Raw genomic sequence first — 21554 nt, 5'->3', positions numbered from 1 at the left:
GCGGCAGAGTGAGAGAGATGCCAAAAGGAGTTGAAAGCAGTGCTACCTGTGCCTGTAGCAGGAATAACTAAATAAAAAATAAAAAACTGAGCGCTCACAGGTGAAGGGATTTGTTCTTAACACAGCGGATTTGTTCTTAACACAGCGCAACGCCCTTGCAGTCCATGGAAATTGTAATAAGAAAAAGAAAACAAATGATAATTTTACAGCGCGCCCTCGCGCTTGCCAGCGGGTGCTTAACTAATTAAGGACACACTGCGCGTCTTATCGTGCCTGTTAACCGAGGTTAAACAATTAGTCTTTCAGCGTGTCCGCACGCTTGTCAGCGGGTGATTTCAATCAATCAATCAATCACAACATTTGTATAGCGCGCTACTCACCCGAAAGGGTCTCAAGGTGCTTGGGGGAAGGGGTCCGCTACTGCTCGAACAGCCAGGTCTTGAGTTGTCTCCTGAAGGCGAGGTGGTCCTGGGTCAGTTGAAGGTGGATGGGGAGGGAGTTCCATGTCTTGGCCGCCAGGTAGGAGAAGGATCTGACTCCGGCGGTGGCTCTTCGGATGCGTGGTACGGTGGCGAGGGCGAGGCTGGTAGACCGTGGCTGGCGGGTGGGCGTGTAGAAGGTCAGGCGGTCGTTGAGGTACTTGGGGCCCAGGTCGTGGAGAGACTTGTGTGCGTGGGTGAGGAGCCTGAACGTGATCCTCTTGTCGACGGGGAGCCAGTGTAGGTCCCTCAGGAGGCCGGAGATGTGGCTGCGACGGGGGATGTCCAGAATGAGTCGGGCGGAGGCGTTCTGGATGCGTTGGAGTCTTTTCTGTAGCTTAGCTGTGGTTCCGGCGTAGAGGGTGTTTCCGTAGTCCAGTCGGCTGGTGACGAGGGCCTGGGTGACTGTCTTCCTGGTTTCGGTCGGGATCCATCGGAATATCTTGCGAAGGGTGTGAAAGCATGATGAGGATACGACGTTGACTTGTCTGGTCATCGAGAGGGAGGAGTCCAGGATGAAGCCCAGGTTGCGTGCGTGGTCTGTTGGCTTGGGGGCGGTGCCCAGGGCTGGGGGCCACCAGGAGTCGTCCCAGGCGGAGGGTGACGGTCCCAGGATGAGGACTTCCATCTTGTCTGAGTTCAGTTTCAGGCGGCTGTTCTTCATCCACTCGGGGACGTCTTTCATCCCTTTGTGTAGGCTGGTTCTGGCGGTGTCGGGGTCTCTGGTGAGGGAGAGGATCAGCTGGGTGTCGTCGGCATAGGAGATGATGTTGAGGTTGTGTTGGCGTGCGATGGCAGCAAGACGTCTCATGTAGACGTTGAAGAGGGTGGGGCTGAGTGATGATCCTTGCGGGACGCCACAGATTACTTCGGTGGCCTCGGATCGAATCGGGGGGAGGCGGACTCTGTGTTCTTCCAGCGAGGAATGAGATGATCCACTTCAGTGCCTTCTCTTGGATGCCGGTGTTGCTGAGGCGTTGGACTAGGGTGCGGTGGCAGACAGTGTCGAATGCCGCGGAGAGGTCCAGGAGGATGAGTGCCGCTGTTTCCCCGTCGTCGGTGGCTGCGATGAGGGCGGTCTCGGTGCTGTAGTTGGCTCTGAAACCGGACTGCGAGGGGTCGAGGGATCCGTTCGTCTCGAGGAAGGCGGCAAGCTGTTTGTTGACGATCTTCTCGATGACTTTGGCAGGAAAGGGGAGGAGCGAGATGTTGCGAAAGTTTTTGAGGTCGGTGGGGTCCGCTGTTGGTTTCTTCAGTAGGGGTCCCAGTGTGTGTGTGAATTAATTTAGTACACTCAAACCAAATGATAAACAAATTAATTGGGTCCACATTGTTTTAATCACAACGAGACTCAGTATATCAAATATACACAAGAATAAATCAAAGGGTACAATCAGTTGTACAGTGCACCGGGGGGGGGGGGGGGGAGGAAGGAAGGGTGGGTGGTGAGTGATCAAGTGAGGATCAGGTGGTGAAATAACGTGAGTGACAGTAGAATCAATGATCGAGACGAAACTGTATTCGTGAATCAACTACAGTAAGGAAGACATAAAGTTCATAACAATGGTTCGGAAAATCATACTTCACATTTAACAATCAATGAAATTAGTAGTGTTGTGAAGTTGATGGATCAGTGGGCAGTTGTCGACCTTTCGACCCTCTAAATGCAGGGTTGATTGTGCCCTTGCTGGGGGGTCTTCATCAGGACTGGACAGGGGGGCAGGCAACCTATTTAAGTATAATACAGAAATAGAGTTTGTAAGGCAGTGGGAGATTACTAAAATGATCATTAGTTGGCGCACACTTGGGGAAGTAAGACAATTAATCTAAGAAAGGTTCGTTAGTGTTCATTTAAGCAATTAAGGGCTGTATACCCGTGGTGAACTAATCAGCATGCATTTGTGCGTAGGCAGGGTAGATCATAGGGTTCAATTAATTAGGTGTGATCCAAAAATGGTCATGAAGGACAAAAGGCGGTCACAATGGTGTACCAGAGCGCGTGGAGCTAAATGCCAGCCCGGGGATGGCGGCGGCAGGTGTAACACTAGTACATGAAATCCACAAAGGTACCTGAATAGGTCATATTCAGGTACCTTTGTGGATTTCATGTACTAGTGTTACACCTGACGCCGCCATCCCGGGGCTGGCATTTAGCTCCACGCGCTCTGGTACACCATTGTGACCGCCTTTTGTCCTTCATGACCATTTTTGGATCACACCTAATTAATTGAACCCTATGATCTACCCTGCCTACGCACAAATGCATGCTGATTAGTTCACCACGGGTATACAGCCCTTAATTGCTTAAATGAACACTAATGAACCTTTCTTAGATGAATTGTCTTGCTTCCCCAAGTGTGCGCCAACTAATGATCATTTTAGTAATCTCCCACTGCCTTACAAACTCTATTTCTGTATTATACTTAAATAGGTTGCCTGCCCCCCTGTCCAGTCCTGATGAAGACCCCCCAGCAAGGGCACAATCAACCCTGCATTTAGAGGGTCGAAACGTCGACAACTGCCCATTGATCCATCAACTTCACGCCACTACTAATTTCATTGATTGTTAAATGTGAAGTATGATTTTCCAAACCATTGTTATGAACTTTGTCTTCCTTACTGTGGTTGATTCACGAATACAGTTTTGTCTCGATTCATTGATTCTACTGTCACTCACGTTATTTCACCACCTGATCCTCACTTGATCACTCACCACCCCCCTTCCCCCCGGGGCACTGTACAACCGATTGTACCCATTGATTTATTCTTGTGTATATTTGATATACTGAGTCTCGTTGTGATTAAAACAATGTGGACCCAATTAATTTGTTTATCATTTGGTTTGAGTGTACTAAATTAATTCACACACACACTGGGACCCCTTCCTCTCAGTACTTGTTGCACCCAGGTCCCAGTGACTATGTTTGGGTAAACCCCCCCGTATATACCCGTTTTCTTCAGTAGGGCGCTGAGCTCAGCATGCTTCCAGCTCTCCGGGAAGGTGGCAGTGTTGAAGGAGGTGTTGATGATGTCCCGGAGTTGGGGTGCGATGGTGGAGTCGGCCTTGTTGAAGACGTGGTGGGGGCAGGGGTCGGTTGGAGAGCCGGAGTGGATGGTGTTCATCGTGCGGGCTGTGTCTTCGGTGGTCACCGTGGTCCAGGTGCGGAGGGTGGCGGTGGGGTTCCTTGGTTCGGTGGTTGGTTGCGTGGATGGTGCGCCAAAACTGTTGTGGATGTCGGCAATCTTGCGGTGGAAGAACGAGGCGAGGGAGTCGCAGAGGTCTTGTGAAGGGGTGATGTCGTTGTTGCCGGTGCTGGGGTTGGAGACCTCCTTGACGATGCTGAAGAGTTCCTTGCTGTCGTGGGCGTTGTTGTCCAGTCGCTCCTTCAGTGATTTTTTTCTTGGTGGTGCGGATGAGCTGGTGGTGCTTGCGGGTGGCGTGTTTGAGGGCGGTCATGTTGTCAGCGATCTGGTCGAGGAGCCAGGCTTTCTCGAGGGTGCAGCAGGTCTTCTTGGAGTCCTTGAGTTCGTCGGTGAACCATGGGGCTTTCTTACTTCTGGGTCTGCTGGGAGGGTTCTTCAATGGTGCGAGGTCGTCGGCGCAGGCGGTCAGCCACTGCGTGAAGTTGCGGGCTGCTTCGTTGGCGTCCGATGTGCTGGCAGGTGGGTTCTGGCTTCTAATTAAGGACACACAGCGCGTCCTATCGTGTGTCAGCAGGGGATGAATTTGCATGAATAGCCCACAGCGCGCCCTTGCGCTTATCAGCAGAAGATGCAGGAAAATAACAGCTTTTCATGAAAAGGTTGTTTCTAGAAGCAGATCCCAGTCCGCGGGGAACGTGGAAAGGGAAGACAGTCTGATATGAAGCAGAGGCGTGCTCCAACCGGAAGTAAAGCCAAGCACTCCGGGCTGGGCTCCCACAGCTAATAAGCTATGTTGGTCAGCTGACAGGATGCTTGTGCAATATGGAAAAGCACACCAGCCCCCTACCTTTCTGATGCATTATGGGAGGGGTAGTTCTGGACCTAGAATAAAGCCTGATAGTTCACACTGTACTCTAAAAACACAGCCATCTGTCACATGACATCCTACATCTTTTTGGCTCCTGAGCGATTCAGCTTCCAAAGTAGAACGAAATAGTCTTTATTGGTGGTATCCACTGCATTGATATGTCCAAGTAACTGAACTGGCCAACCCGCATCTGTGTGTTGGTCTCAGTGTCACCTTTTAGTTCAAGCTTTGCTGCGTCTGAGTGATGCGTCCATAGCAGTGTCCTTTGTTATATGCAGCACTTTCAAATACTCTTAACTCTCCAAAGGTAGCTGGCTATAGTTTAGAGAAGTCATACACCCGAATCCCTAATCATTGAATAACCGCCACTGGGGGGGGGTTTGTCTGTACGCAAATAAACATTAGGCCAGCACGTTTGGCCACACCACATTTACACCTTACTTCTGTTTTGACATTCAACCCTGCTACTTTTATTGGTGTGCCAAACTATTGTCCATCGCTATTGTAGATCTCTAAATGCACGCAAACAATCACCCTCGACCTGCAAGTGTGAATTCATTTATTGACAACAAGAATTAGCAGAAGATTGACAAATTATATCATAATGACAGGGTCATGAATACAAAACCTACCGCAAGTCATGTCATGATCAAAACACAGTAAACGTTTAGTCATTGTAGGCATTTCAACTTGTCCATTACATGGAGAGCTGTCAAAACGATTCCTGATGGGACCCACATAAATGATTAAACTGCATAACAAATACACTATTATAGCACCGAAGACAAAAAATCATTTATCTGCTTATGGTGGTTTACAATTATGTTTTGTCACATCCGTTAGGTAAGGTCCACCATCCCCAGGACAGAAAAAGTGATTAAATCTAGTAAACAATAGCTACTGATGCAAGCTGTAAATTTAGGGTTCCTGATGGTATTTATTTTTTGGGGTATTTCTGTTTGTATTTATTTTTTTCTAATTTCATCTGTTATAATGATTTAGTTTTTTGTGGAGAAATGAAGCTCAAATTAGTATATTTCCACATTTATTTAACCGATAAATATGCAGTCATGCTTGAATGCCTGCCAGGTTTCAATGCTGCGAACATCTGCAGAAGATAAATCAATGCACTTAAATGAAAATATGCAAATGCCAGTATCATCCTTGTGCAAATCTACTGCTGTTAAATCCTCTTTACAAAAATTCCTTTCTTTTTTACTCCCCTTACCTATCAGTCCATGCAGCTACTAGCCTGGCAGACAGTATTTAGAATTACGCAAAAAGCAACCAAATTTCCGTTATACAGACCAGAAAATAAATGTTTACTGTCTGTATTTATCTGTAAAAATCAGTAAAAATGGAAAACAGGGAGCCATATTTGTAATCCGCAGGTGGCACAGACAGTTCAGCCTATGTAGCTATGGTCCCGCTAGAAAACAAAACGTCTATAAAATCCAAGTACACAAGGTAGTACAATAGCCATGTAGTTTCCTCAATAATTCCCCTCATTATATCATAGCTTGTTGGTCCCAATGACTTAAAGCTGAAGATGTGATGTTCTCTCTTTGGGTTTACTCCTGATCCTCATACTCAGTACATCTGAACTCTCCACACACCAGTGTTGCTCACGTTGCAGAAAAATAAACTAGCTAGTTCAGTAGCGGACATAACTGAAGTCCCAGCAAACAGAGCCCTGTTGTGCATGCCCTGCACCAGCTTGGCTCCGAGCCTGAGGTGTTCTAGGCACTTGAACAAGTGCTTTGATAGTATCCCAAGTCACTGGACACAATATCATGAGCGCCAGTATGAATTTTCATGTGTATTCAGGTAGTGCCTTTTGCTCATGCCTGGGTCTTCCATATTATTAAATTAAGGCGAGTTCTTTCCCTCTGCAATTAAGAGGAAAAGCATGGGGAGGGGTTTCTGCATGGGTTACATGGATTCCTCCATCGTGGAGTCGGCTATGTCACTCCCTCTGAAGCAAACTCAAAGCATATATTTTATTTGTCAGTCAGTCAGTCAAGAGGTCTTTATTCGATTTTATTTGTTGAATAACTGAACCACATGAGAATTCTTTCGATTCCTGAAGTCGTACAGGGCCTCTGAGAAAAGTCGAAACTCTGTTATCTACCTTCTGTATGTTAAGTATATTCCTTTAAGTAAAGTGTACTCAATGATCAGTTTGATATTACCCACTTTAATAGAAAGTTGGCCAGTTAGAGGGAAGAAACATTTATAATTGAAGATGAATATGTAGTCCAGGTACATGCAAATTTAATTTAATTTAATTGCGGGTTTCTAACGCGCTAGAATCGACTCCCGAAGTAGTATCTCTGCGCAATAGACCGCTGGGGAACCCGTCCTGGCTTTCCCTGTGAGATGGTCCCTACTGGGTATCTCCAAGGTGAAACCAGGCATCCCCGGCGTATGTGGGGGGGTCATTGTGGAGATGAGGCAAGCTAATTCCCAGAGTTGCCGAGTGTGATCCCTGGTTAGAGTAGGCACCAAGGTGAGAATTATCGAGTCCGCTGACCCTGGTCCACGACCCTGCCGCATCGGGAATTGAACCCTGGTCCTGGGCCGTCCTCTGCTCCCGGGTCTGCCGCCTCTAACCAGTGAACCACACCACTGATCCATCCTGAAACATCCTCTCTTGCTCACAAGTCAAATATCCCAGATAACCCCATTCTCTCACACTTTCCGGTCATCCCAGTATTTCAGGGTACACTTTTGTGGGAGAAGGAGATGAAGGTGGTTATGACTTTTGGAGGATTGGGTTGAATCAAATGCAAGAGAGAAGAAATGTCTGGTCTGTCATTCGGCAATTCACGTCTGCTAATTATAATCTCTTCTTTAGTTGGCTGAACTGAAGCAGGAGTGTGTGAGCCGAGGTCTGGAGACAAAAGGAAACAAACAAGATCTCATCAACCGCCTGAATGCCTACTTTGAGGAACATGGTATGTCTCAGCAGTTCTCTTACCTGACGTTTACAGCACATGTGCAAGCATTGTTTCATCAACTACTTTATGATGGAAATATTACATTGCGTAATTAAATTTGTTTTTTTCCTTTGAAATGTGAGCTCTTGATGCATGAACAAGAGATTTGAAGAATTTAGTACATAAGCGGATGTGGCGCAAGTGGGTACTGCTGTGCTGCCAGTCTGAAGCCATCACCCCAAAAAGGGTCCCTAGAATGCTTTTTTTGAAAAAAGACATTGAAAAGTTTTTTGGGTAGTTTGTGTACAATGTAGTAACAATGGTGGTTTTAGAGTACAGATGTGCTTTCTATCAGAGCTTAGAGGGTTTTCTTTTGCTACAGCAAAACTCTGTCCGGTGAGGCAGGTTAGCAAATAAGTTTGCTGACAGGGATGCAAATGTAGCGTGTAGATGATTTTTTTTTTTTTTTCTTCGAATTTTGGAGAATGGGAGCATGTTGTTGATGGTGGTGTTCGATTCACTGCTAGTGTCTGAGGAGATGGACATTTATTGAGATGTTTTACTTCAGGTATGCTCAGAGTCCACTGTGGTGTGGGAGCTACTGAACATAGTTTAGTCCTGCAAGACTTTTTTACAGTCAGTCGCTGCCTTTTTAGTGTGGTACACTGTGTAAAAGGTCCTGCTTAATTCAATACCCTTTATTTTCATTATTAGAGTTCCTGCCCTGAATATAAAAGCAGAGATTGTTTTTTTTTTTTTTTTTGAAAACCTTTCTTGTGCAAATAGAGGCATACATATACGGGCCTACAACCAATCAGGCCGGCCACGACACATTATGAACGCACGTGAGTCAACATTGAAGTTCCCCGGCAGTCGCCCAGTGTTGTACAGGCAAGCAATCAAACATTAGAAGGCTGAATATAACCGCTAGGAGCAGGATTAAAGAAGGTTACATTTTATAGTATAATAGGAAGTATAGCAGGATCAGTTGCAACTTTTGACATCTGAATTCCCATGGCGGGCTACTTTTAAAGCATCAATACAAAGGGGCATTGATAAATGGGAATAACAGCAGCGATTGACAGGAATCAACTTATAGACGCCCCGCTTCAGATCAGTTCCCACCGCAGCCCACCACACACCCGTCACCACCTGAAAGCGTGCTGGTACAAATCAGAGGAATCAGAACATCAACGTAAAAATTGCCATCCACTATACTAACTTTAATAAAGAGAAAAAGAAGGGAGGGGTAGAGAAAAGAATATTAAAAAGAGGGAAAGAGGACGCAGCGCCACTGCACGCGCCCCACGGCGAATAAAGCACGCAGGACTGAAGGACCCGCTATTGGGGTCAAGGCGTGTAAGACATAATATATGTGCAATCAATATCGTGGAAGCGGGGAAGTCGTCCCCTTCACTACCAGCTAACACTCCATGGAAGACACGCGCAGATACAGCGTCCCGATAAAGGGATACAAAAGAGCCATAGAACTAAAAGAAAAACGAACAATATAGAGACCCCATCCCTCCCACCCCACCATGCACCCCTGCAGAAGGCTACGGCCTACCCCCCCCCAGCAGCATGCCTGTCGCCCTAATTGGAACCCGAAATATAGAAAAATCAGAAAGTGAGAAAAGAAACTCAACAGACAAAAGAAAAAGGAGGGGGGGAAAGGGATCCAGTGGGAGAGGAGATCTGCAATCGAACATTCAGCTCCTACCCCCCGCCTTAACACAACTGAAACCCACATCGAAGCGAGAGCGACACAACCTCAAGTATCAGGAACAGGAAAAGGAATCGGCCATATTGCCACAGCTGCGGGCAGTCCTCATCTCCATACATTAACCAGTAGTCCGCTGAGGCAAGTCTGTCTTACCCCTGTCCTCTCCTGATCATAGCTTTCGTGCGCAATAAAGTAGTAGGCAGCAAACAGTTCGGCATGGAGCGCCGGGACGCCCCGTCGGGGTAGCTGTGCGCTCTATAAAATACACAAATAAATAAAATAAATAAATAAATGGAGCGTACACAGGATCGAAACAAGTCAGGCCAAGGGTGTAAACCAGAGGACCCCAGTCTCAAACAGCAAAGCGAGCAGTGGCTGCGGCAGACCAGACTTTCAAATGGCAACATCAGGAGCAGCAAACAGTCTGGGTGCGGTCCCGCCGCCCAAAAAAGCGAGGTCTCCCCCCGCAGGGCAGCCGCGGGACCTCACCAAAGCAGTTCGAGTCGAACATCCGCCGAGCTCCCCAGCCAGACTGGCATGGACGGGACCCGACGTGGGGCCCTCGCTCATGCCCGCCACAATCGAAACTTCCTGGAGATTCGGGGCCGCAGACATACAGTCTTGTAAATGCACGGCGGCAGCACTCTTCGCAGCAGCCGAGGAGGGCAAAGCAGCACACACAACCAGTCGAGCCGCGTTCATGGGGGACGGTCCAACAGACATGGCGGCATAACCGCTATCTTGCACAACAGCGTCGAAGGCCATGGCCGCACGTAAAGAACATAGGGCGGCAAGGACATCACCAATCGTGGGCTCACGCCCACAAGCCTCAGCCATCGTGTATTTCAACAATCCAGGTTCGCCGCCCCGAGCAGGTCCGGGACCCAGGGCGCCGGCAGCCATCTTGCAAGTGCAGCTGTGACTCTCCGCGCCTCAACTTCTGGAGTGGGCTCTCAAGCAAGGCCCACCGCTGGAGTCTCCTCGAGCCCCAGTAATGGCAATCTTGGTGCAGAAAGCAGGGCCACCAAAAAACGGGGGCCGCCGGCGCCACCGTCCCACGGGCGCCGCCCGCCGAATCCGGGCGAAGGGCTTCAAGATGGCCGGGCAAGACAACAAAGGGGGGACAAGCCTCCTGCATGGTTTACCCCCGTCCGAGGCGTGCCGCGCTCTGCCACAGGGCCCCCGGGCCGCCAGACCGGGCCCGGTCAGTCGCCACCACACAACCGCACAACGGCCTCTTCAGCCGACCCCTCTCCTCCACCGGGGGCCGGCGCCGACACCCCACTCCGGCCGACCGTCACAGGCAAGTCCCCGGCCTGCACGCCGCCGAGGCTCCCGAACAAGCAAGGGCACAACTCCAGATCCGCGGCACACAGGAGCCCCCGGGACAGACGGTAAGTGCGAGCAGTGTTTCACCTTCCCATATCTTGCCGAATGTGTCTCCTCTGGGCAGGATGAAGTACAGGATATGCGTTTCAGGCAGGAAGGTTGACGGAGCCGAGCTACAGTGCGGCCATCAGGGTCGCGAGCTTGGCCCCCCCCCCCAGAGATTGTTTTTAAAACTTTATACAAAGTCCTTGTTACCTGTAGGTTGTGAATATACACTTCCCACTGTCAGCCAGGCCTTGTCTAAGAAACAATGCCCCCAGTAATATTTATTGAAAGTACCAAGTCAAGTACAGACTTCATTCACAAAATCAGGTCCAGCTGAAGAGGATTGGTTCCCCTCCACCCAGAGCCTAGAATGTTAAATAAAAGCATATGAGGAAGCCCAGGTGGTTGCCCCACAAACGCTTGGTGTCTGTAAGGTTCATAGCTTCGTAAGATCTCTTCACTGCCACTTTAGTTTTCCTGTCCATGGATGAGAAGGCCTAGTGTTTTCAAGATTTAGAGATGAGTTATGTGCCATGTTAGCTAGCATGGAACCAATTTCCATAACACGTAGGAACTGTTAATCAAAACTGTCCAGCCGTAACTTGGACAGAATGATACGGAAGGAACCCCATCACTTTCTTTTCATTACTTTAACATCAACTAGAAAACCACATTTAATGGAAGAGCCCTCAATTCTGACAGTGGGTACTGTTCAAATGATTTTGCTTCTTTGGATATAGCAGAAGCTTGCCTTTAGAGAGCAGCTGACAACTGCTTTTCTTGATAATTGGACCTACTTAATATGTAAGGAATGTGATGAGCAAGGCAGATAAAGGTGTAATGAGAGTTTGAGATTCATTTTTATGGAGCTCCGGCTTGCTTCATCCCATGTCTTTCTGTATCTTTAATGTTGCTTTTGCTTCCTCTGTATTTCTTCACCTGATTTTAAGTTTGAAGCCTACCAGACAGCGCAGCTGTTCGGTTTGCTAAAGATATCTTTGGGACATTCGAAAAGCTACCCAGGGAATGCATTTCACCCATTACCGCTCACTTTGATTCCTGCAAACGGACCGCTGCTATCCCTGATTTGGAGGCGAGTGTGGCTCATTGAGGCTCTGAAACTTTTACCTCGGTGTGGCTTGCTGTCCCCGGGTCCCGCCTTGTGAATTCCTGACTTTTTGCTGCTAGGGGTAATCACCGGGGGACTGCGAGGACCAGCAGGCTTTACATTCCACAGCTGGTGCCTCTTCCCTCGGTGGACACGCCCCCCGCCAGGAAGGACATAATCGATCTCATTGTCCCGCGACGCGCGCGGGTGTGTGCCGGGCAAAGGGCGGGCCCTCTGAGGCCCTCAGAGGCCAAAGGAGGCCAGGCCGGGCCCAGTCTTATATTTGAAACTTCCTGGAACACCAGACTAATTTGAAATAAGGTACTTTGATTCTTGGTCTCATTATTTATCGCCTTGTTTTCCTTATCGTCCTTGGCTGCATGTACTAGTAGTGAGCCTGTATTCACTTCGCAATTTTGTATCATAATACCGTCGGCCATGTCCCCAAGAGGTGTTGGGGGCAATAAGGGTAGGAAATCCTTACCGGGAGGGTCACTGAGGGGCACAATAGATCAGTATATTACAAAGGCGGCCACAGCGCTGGAACAAGAAATTGCCAACGCTGAGCGCGGTCTTTCTACAGAAATCTTGAATAGGCGCTCTTCGTTGGGATTAATACAACAAGCAACTACTCCAAATCAGATTAATGATAAGGATAAACTTACAAATAGCGACACTAGTATTCCCTCTACACTTCTTGAAACTACTACTATATCTGAACCCAATAGGCACGAAACTGGTAAAGACAGCAGTACAGATCTTGTCCTAGAAATAATCCCTGAAGAATCCCTAATGCTTCACCCTTTAATGTCCAACAATCCACAGGCCCCATCGACATCAAAAAGGCCCACATTGAAGAGAAAAAGGGGGGCAAACAGTCCAAAGGGGAGGCAGGCTAAAATACCTAACAATTCTCAAGCTCACCGGACTATCTATACTACAGGATCAGAAAATATAGCTTCGGGCCAGCCGTCGATCAGACACCAATATCCAAACCAAGATCTAATGGGGAATATTGAGGTGTTAGTAAAATCCTTACTGTTACCCCTCGTTGAAAGAGTCAAAAGGCTAGCAAAACACTTGGGGTCAACAGAGGAAGCCATCAGTACAAATACAACCTTAATAAAGGATCTAGTAGAAGATACCAGGAAACTAACACTAGTTGCAAATCCTGGCCGGAGCGACTCAAATAAAGGAAATAAAACATTAAAAAGGATACCTCCATCAACGGAGAACCCAATTGCCCCCATGAAGACAACGAATGCCCTAAAAATATCCAAGACTCCTTCGGTGGAAAAAAAGTAGAATATCAAAATAATCCACTGGATACACATAGAAAAGGAGAGAGGGAGAGGCAAAATCTTAGGAATTTAAATGTTTCCAACATACATATAGACCTCCCGCCAGAAGCAGCACCTTTTGTTGCAATATTGACAGGGGTCCCCGAATTGAAAACAGAGAAAATTGGGGGATATTCGGACCTTAAAAACAAGGTCATATACTGGTTAGGGAAGAACAGACCCTTACCCCCTAATATTAATGGGGACATTTTAAATGTGAGAATGCTTGGCTGGGTAGGGCAGAGGCCCAAAGATACGCAAGGTGATGTGATAATCATTAATTTTAGAGATCACAGGGTTATTTAATTTATCAATAACTGGTACCATGAGGGTGGAGGAGAAGGGATTAGGATACATGACTTAAGCTATTTTTACCCTAGGTCACTACTCCCCTACCAACAAAGACCTAATAACCCAAATTATAACATCCTGGGGGGTTCAGTCTTTGACATTTAGACCTCTAATTGGTTTGACGCCCTTACCACCTTAGATGGAGTTGACTGACTTAATGACACTCATCCTGTGGTCGTATATCCATCAAATATAAAGGTACATTTAAACTTCTATAAGGGACCTTCATCAAATCAGTTAAATCCAATAAGTTCTAAGGTTACTGGAGATAGGGGAGATATGTTAGACGAGGGAGAGACCAAACAGATACATACTGTAAGTACTGCTAAGAGGGTGGTGGAATTTTCTATTGGACACGGGTACGGCTGTAGGAGGGAGGAACAAATTAGCAGTGGGCGAAATATCCCAAGTATAGCAGAGATGGGACCATTGCCCTATGTAACAGCCAAGGGAATAGCTCCTGCCCCTAATATCATCAATCTCCTCTCGTGGAACATAGCAGGTTTGCAAAAAAAATTAGCCATTCCAGAATGGAACGACTTTATAGATATATTCAATATCTGCATGTTCCAAGAAACATGGAGCATGATCCCACTCCATAAAAATGGGTATGCAGCAATCACAGTAGGGAGAGGACGACCATCAGGTGGCCTGCATATATGGATCAGTGTGGCACTGAATTGGGCCGTCACCGTCCATAATTTACCCTCAAATAATTTATTATATATATCCCTTAAGGGCCCGAATTGAGGAAATACACTGGAATTGTTCTGTGTATATGCTAGAGGCTCCCAGGGTTGTCAATCCTCACCCACAATAGCATTACTAGATGCGACACTAGCGGGTATTTCCCCAAAGTCTAAAGTGATAGTAGGGGGTGACTTCAATTGCACTTATGAGCCCTTAGCTGATGAGGAGCTCCTTGGGCGGAGTGTAGATGATTGGAGGCAGTCCATTCCCCTTTTAAATTTAAAACCTATTAAGAAATGGACGGCCAGAGCAATACAAATGAATGCTCTAACATTAGAAAATAATCTACAGGCTCTTAATGGGAGGACTGTTTCAGACCCTAATGGGGCAATGACATACAACAGAATAGGTTGCCCATCACGTATAGATTATATCTATGGCAATCCACTCTGCCATGCCAATCCACTGCAATCCGCCCCACTCTGCACCACGTCACTCTGCGCCACGTCACTCTGCACCACGTCACTCTGCGCCACGTCACTCTGCGCCACGTCACTCTGCGCCACGTCACTCTGCGCCACGTCACTCTGCGCCACGTCACTCTGCGCCACGTCACTCTGCGCCACGTCACTCTGCGCCACGTCACTCTGCGCCACGTCACTCTGCGCCACGTCACTCTGCGCCACGTCACTCTGCGCCACGTCACTCTGCGCCACGTCACTCTGCGCCACGTCACTCTGCGCCACGTCACTCTGCGCCACGTCACTCTGCGCCACGTCACTCTGCGCCACGCCACTCTGCGCCACGCCACTCTGCGCCACGCCACTCTGCGCCACGTCACTCTGCGCCACGTCACTCTGCGCCACGTCACTCTGCGCCACGTCACTCTGCGCCACGTCACTCTGCGCCACGTCACTCTGCGCCACGTCACTCTGCGCCACGTCACTCTGCGCCACGTCACTCTGCGCCACGTCACTCTGCGCCAATCTACTTTACACCACTACTTTACACCACTACTTTACACCACTACTTTACACCACTACTTTACACCACTACTTTACACCACTACTTTACACCACTACTTTACACCACTCTACTTTACACCACTCTACTTTACACCACTCTACTTTACACCACTCTACTTTACACCACTCTACTTTACACCACTCTACTTTACACCACTCTACTTTACACCACTCTACTTTACACCACTCTACTTTACACCACTCTACTTTACACCACTCTACTTTACACCACTCTACTTTACACCACTCTAAACCATTGCAATCTGCGCCACTTAACTCAAAACCAATGAACTCCATGCCACTGCACCTTAAGGAAATCTACTCTGCTCCACTGCACTCTACTCTGCACTCTCTGCCACTGATCTCTACTCCACTCTACTGTGCAACACTCAAATCTGTGCCACTTTACTGTACTCTACGTCACTCTAATGTACTCCACGGCACTGCACTCGACACCACTGCACTCTACGCCAAGGTATTCTACACCACTGTACTCTACGCTACATCTCTAGGTCACTCTACTCCACTGTATCACACTCAACTCTACAACATTACTGTTAGACGGAGACCGGGAGGGTCGGCCGAGGACAAGGGGAGAGGCCTCCGGTGAGGGCCGTCTCCAGCGATCGTACAGACAAGTAACTTCCCCCCCACAGATGGACACCACACAAGGATAAGGTTAACGTTCTTTATAGGCAATTCTTGAAGTACGGTAGTACGGTACAATGAGATCAGGACACGAGGATCCTCTCAATTCTAGTCTCTGACAGGGAAAAGGGGTAGCGGGACAGTCTTGGTTACCAATCTGGTACTGCGATGAGACGATGGTAGCTCACAATCCTCTAGCTCGGCGTTCGAGAAGGACGGGCCGCGGCAGCGCCAGCAGGTCCCGAGGTGGTCGTAGATAGGAACGGGCCGCGGCAGCGCCAGCAGGTCCCGACGAGGACGAAGGTTGCAAGAAGGCCGCGGCAGCGCCAGCAGGTCCAACGAGGATGAAGGTTGCAGAAGACCGCGGCAGCGCCAGCAGGCAGGACGACAGTTCACAAAGCAGGGCTGCGGCAGCGCCAGCAGTCCGTCAAGGATGAGTTCTTCACGGTGTCTCTCGACTCCAGGATACAACTGCCTTCCTGCTCTGGAGCTGCCCCAGTTATAGGTCTGGCGCCCTTTGATGTCCGGACCCTCGCACTTGGAGGTCGGGAGGTCCGGGATGAGGGAGTCCAGACACCCAGCAGGGGGTGGAGCCAGCGCCCGGGGAGGCTGGGGGCGATCGGCACCTGGCGGGGGAGAGCCATCGACACTCCTTTCTCCCATTGACCTGCCAAGTGGTCCGTTCACCTCCTGGGTGGATGGTGGGGCCGGGATGTCGGGGGCTGGCCAGGCCCAGGGTTACGGTCGAGCTGAGGCCACGCGGCCTCGTGGTGCAGTGTCCAAGATGGCGGCCGGGCCGGCAATGGAGCTGACAGTGGCCCGGGCCAGGGATGCAGAGATGTCCGGGAGCAGGAGTCCCGTAGGGGACGGTTTGCGGGTTGCTTCTGTGGGTAGCACCTGGAGAGCCGGTGTCCGGGCCCTGTCATGCGGGGAGGGAGCGAGCCCTTCATGTGGCCTGTCCAACATGCGTCCCCCCCAGCTGAAGGCGGGGAGAGTCACCCATCCTCTTGGGGACTTTCCTCGTCGAGGCGGAAAAGCGTGACAGGCCATCCGCGTTGGCGTGATCCTGGCCAGGTCGGTGCTCCACAGTGAAGTCCATCCCCTGCAGGGAGATGGACCATCTCAATAGTTTGGGATTTCCCCCCCGCATCTGCATTAGCCATTGCAGGGGGCGATGATCTGTTTGCACCCGAAAGTGGGTACCGAAGAGGTAGGGCCGGAGCTTCTTGAGGGCCCACACTACTGCGAAGGCCTCCCTCTCGATGGTGCTCCAGTGCTGTTCTCGGGCCAGTAGGCGTCTGCTGATGAAGGCCACGGGTTGGTCAACTCCATCGGGGTTCAGCTGGGAGAGGACGGCCCCAATGCCATGGTCCGAGGCATCAGTCTGGACGATGAACTCCCGGCTGTAGTCGGGAGCCTGGAGCACAGGGGCGGCCTTCAGCTTCTCGAAGGCCGCTTGACAGTCTGGAGTCCAGTTGACCATTTTTTTTTTTTGAAAACCTTTATTTAGCACTGTTCACAATACAAATACGGGCCTACAACCATCCGGCCGGCCACGACACTTCTGAAGCTTGATAGCAAATTATACGTCCACTCAGTAGCACGTCAGCACATGAAAGCATACAACATACGTTACAATAATTCCACGTGCACCAAGTGTCAGGAGATATTGAGGTTAATTTAAAAAATTTTATATAAGGAGATACAGAAACTAGAACGGATCAGTGTACAGCACATGTATTCAGGTAATAAATGGGCAACGTTCAACAGGAGAGTCCACTAACAGTAACATATCTAAAATGGCGGCACAAATCTAAGATACCAGGATAGTGAAACGAAACGAAGCGTGCCCCCCAACCGTCACCCTCCTACCAGCAGCTCCACCCACCGACCCAAGAAACACAGAAGAAAGAGGAACAGAAAAAGAGAAAAAGAGGCACCATAGAAAATAAAAAACGAATCGAGGAAGACCCCCCACCCTACACGCATGCCGAGGCTATGGCCTACCCCCCCCCCTAGCAGTGTGTCTGTCGCCCCAAAGGAAAACCCGAAATATAGAAGCAAGTAGAGAAAGAAAAAGGAAAGGTAATAAATTGTTTATATAAAGAGATACAGAAACTAGAGCGGATCAGTGTACAGCACATGTATTCAAGTAATAAATGGGCAACGTCCACCAGGAGAGCCCACTAACAGTAACATATCAAAATGGCGGCACAAATCTAAGATACCAGGATAGTGAAACGAAACTAAGCGTGCCCCCTAACCGCCACCCTCCTACCAGCAGCTCCATCCACTGACCCTAGAAAGCACAGAAGAAAAGAGGAATAGAAAAAGAGAAAAAGAGGCCCATAGAAAATAAAAAACAAATCGAAGAAGACCCCCCACCCTACACGCATGCCGAGGCTATGGCCTACCCCCCCCCCCCCCTAGCAGTGTGTCTGTCGCCCCAAAGGAAAACCCGAAATATAGAAGCAAGTAAAGAAAGAAAAGGGAAAAATAATAAAAAAGTCCAGAAATGCACGGTAGCACGTAGGGAGAGAGGGAAGAATACACTACCCCACTACCCCCGGGAAAAGGAAAAGTGGGGAGGAGCCCACCCTGCAACCGAACTCCCGGCTCCCCTCACCGTCGAGATCTCCCGCACCAACCACCTTACAATGACAAGAAACTGTGCCCCCAGTCAATCCGAAATAATAACAACCAGTACCTCAGTCCGGCGCAAACCCCCCCCCCCCCCCCCAGCAGGTAGTATAAACAACTGGAGAAATCGACAATAACGTGCAGCAAAAAACCAGGATATTGAAGGTTACTCAGCCAGTAGTGAAAAACATAAGTCAGTCCAGGTCCTCGCCGGCCGATCCAATCATGACAACAACAAATAATCCCTCAACCCTGACCAGACCGGCAGAAGCTCTCCAGGCCTGTCCACTGCTGCGAGGCGCCTGTAACCAGGACAAAGAGGCAAGATGGCCGCCTACGCGGAGGGAGGACGATGAAGATTCCATTCGCCATAGGGACCAAAGCAGTACATAGACAGACCCCGGGGGCTCCAATGGTAGGGGCAGCGAGTGACACAGGCAACGATGAGAAGGAGTTCCTGGGCCCCGGTGGATAGTTCATAGGCAGAATTGTCTCGTAGAAGGTAGAGGGTACCCCTGCTACTGTTGCAACGTCAATGGACAGACTCTGTACATTGTATCCAGGAGAACGCCTCGCCGTCTTCTCCACAGTCGGCAACAATGTATCCCCTCCAAGTTGGAACAGGGACGGCGGGGAAACCTCCAGCCGGGATCGCCCCTTGCCTGGGAGCGTGTCGTCAAATCTTCGGACCAATACCCGGGCCGTGCTTCGCATTTCAGCCCTCAAGTCCATGAGAGCGGCCAGGACGTCTCCACAGGTCGGGTCACTCCGCGTCGGTAGCCGGTCCGCAACATCCCCCGGTTCACTCAATTCGGCCACTGATACCAGGGCGCATGGGCCCCCAGTCTCTGCAGTCCCCGGATCAGCCAACGCATCGGCCCGGAGGACAGGCGCCATGTCCGTGCCTGCAGCCCCCAAGAAAAGACAATGCGGGGACGAGAGCGGCATCGGAAGAGGCAATAACGGAGCCGCCGGGGGAACTCCGTGAGCAACTGGGGAGCAGCACCGGATGGGAGTCCTCTACACGTCCCGTGGGGAACCGCCGTCCACCACGGTGAAGACGCTCCAAGATGGAGGTCGCCCCATTCACAACGGGGATGGCGGGGGAGCGACGACCGTGGGGGGGGCCTCCGTGTCTTCCACGCCACAAGCTGTGCAAAGGAGAGTCTGACCCAGTTGGAAGGGTCCGACTCCGGTCGTCTGAGCAACGCTCTACGCCCCCAAGGTCCACAGCGTCGCACCAGCTCGTCTCCCCATACACGTCTCACGGCGTCCAGCGGCGGCCATCAGCGCAGGGTCCAGGGGAAGCGCCGGAGGTCAGAAAACTTCGAGTCTGCCACCGATTCCGCCGGTAAAAGTATCGGAAGATAGCCAGTCGATTCAGCGCCACTATTCCACTCAGGTAGGTCGGTGCAGGGCAGGATAACTGATCAGGATGTCCAAGGGAAGCCAGACGGCTTGCGGAGCCGGGAGCTCAAGCGTCCGTCCCGTCCGCCATCTTGGCTCCTCCCCCCCCAGTTGACCATTTTTGGGTGCTTCTTGGATGTGAGTTCTGTGAGGGGCCCCACAATGCTGCCATAGTCCTTCACAAACCGCTGGTAGTATCCAGTGAGCCCCAAGAAGGCTCGGACCTCGGTTTGCGTTACGGGGGGCTGCCAGGACTGGATGGCAGCAATCTTGAGCTGGAGGGGGGCCACCAGACCGCTTCCCACTTGGTGTCCGAGGTAGGTCACGGACCCCTGGCCAATCTGGCATTTGCTGGCCTTGATTGTGAGGCCGGCCCGTTGGAGGGCCTGCAGGACCTCTCGGAGGTGGCGGAGGTGGTCTGACCAGTGGCGGCTGTATACCGCGATATCGTCCAGGTAGGCGGCGCTGAACTCTTCCAGGCCCGCTAATACCTGGTTCACAAGTCGTTGAAAAGTGGCTGGAGCGTTTTTCATGCCGAATGGCATCACTTTGAAATGGTAGTGTCCATCCGGGGTGGAGAAAGTGGATCGTTCTTGGGCCCTGGGGGTGAGGCCGATCTGCCAGTAGCCCGCTGTCAGGTCGAAGATGCTGAGGTAGCGGGCAGCCCCCATGCGGTCGACCAGTTCATCTGCTCGGGGAATGGGGTGAGCGTCGGTTCGGGTGACAGCGTTCAGGCCCCGATAGTCGACGCAGAATCGGAGCTCAGGGGTGGTGCCTGGGGCAGCAGCTTTGGGGACCAGCACGACTGGGCTGGCCCAGGGGCTGTCCGAGGGCTCGATGACTCCCAGTGTGAGCATTTTTGATACTTCTTCCTGGATGCAGGCGCGTACCCGATCTGGTACGCGGTACGCCCGTGTCGGATAGGGGGACTGTCCCCAGTGTCCACGTCGTGCAAGCACCAGGGGGTGACCCCGGGGGTGAGGAAAAATAGGGTCGCAAATTGCAGCACGAGGGCCCGACAGTCTTGGCGCTGCTCCGGGGTCAGGGCATCGGAGAGTCGGACCCCGTCCACTGAACCATCTTTCTCACGGGTCCTCAGTAGGTCAGGGAGGGGCTCGGAGTCTTCTTCTGCTCCACTGTCTGTAGCCATCAGTAGGCTGAGCTCCGAGCGCACAAAGTGGGGTTTAAGTCTGTTGGCGTGGAGGACCCGGAGGGGGTTCCGGGGAGATTCCATGTCGATGAGATAGGTGACGGGGCTCTTGCGCTCGACCACCTTGAAGGGCCCCGTCCATTTGTCCTGCAAGGCACAAGGTTCGATGGGGGACATCACCCATACTTGCTGGCCAGGTTCGAACTCGATGGAGGAGGCATTTTGATCGTACCATTTCTTCATGTCCTCCTGACTGGCCTCAAGATTGACTTTGGCGATCTCTCTGAATCGTCTGGTTTGATTGCGGAGGGTCAGGAGGTACTTGTAGACGTCTGGAGGGGTTTTCAGGGGGGCCATTTCCCAACCTTCTTTGACTAGGCTGAGGGGCCCTCGAACGTGGTGTCCGTACATGAGTTCGAAGGGGCTGAAGCCGAGGGACTTCTGGGGGACTTCTCGGTAGGCGAAGAGGAGGCACGGGAGTAGCACATCCCACTGGCGGCGTAGGGGCTCTTCCAACCCCATAATCATTCCCTTGAGTGTGCGGTTGAACCTCTCAACCAGTCCGTTTCCTTGCGGGTGATAGGGGGTTGTGAATCGGTAGGTGACCCCGCACTGCTGCCAGAGGGATTTCATATATTTTGAAATGAAGTTTGTGCCCCTGTCGCTGA

At 50.6% G+C, this 21554-nt stretch overlaps 1 protein-coding gene across 2 annotated transcripts in view; it reads left to right on the top strand.

The window, feature by feature from the left end:
* Window positions 1-21554, top strand: part of SARNP (SAP domain containing ribonucleoprotein) — an 852488-nt gene that overhangs the window by 87200 nt on the left and 743734 nt on the right. For both annotated transcript variants that reach the window (XR_015309775.1, XM_086964011.1), the window contains exon 2: window positions 7349-7448. Coding sequence is in view for 1 of the 2 variants with exons in the window: in XM_086964011.1 (XP_086820137.1) it covers window positions 7349-7448 (100 nt within the window). In the remaining variant the exon portion in view is untranslated. The remainder of the gene's footprint in view (window positions 1-7348; window positions 7449-21554) is intronic.

The sequence above is a fragment of the Lissotriton vulgaris genome, chromosome 1_1, assembly GCF_964263255.1.
Source record: "Lissotriton vulgaris chromosome 1_1, aLisVul1.2, whole genome shotgun sequence".
In the NCBI taxonomy this organism is placed as follows: domain Eukaryota; kingdom Metazoa; phylum Chordata; class Amphibia; order Caudata; family Salamandridae; genus Lissotriton; species Lissotriton vulgaris.
Note: the sequence above shows the minus strand (reverse complement) of the source record. Positions and strands in the feature narration are given on the sequence as shown.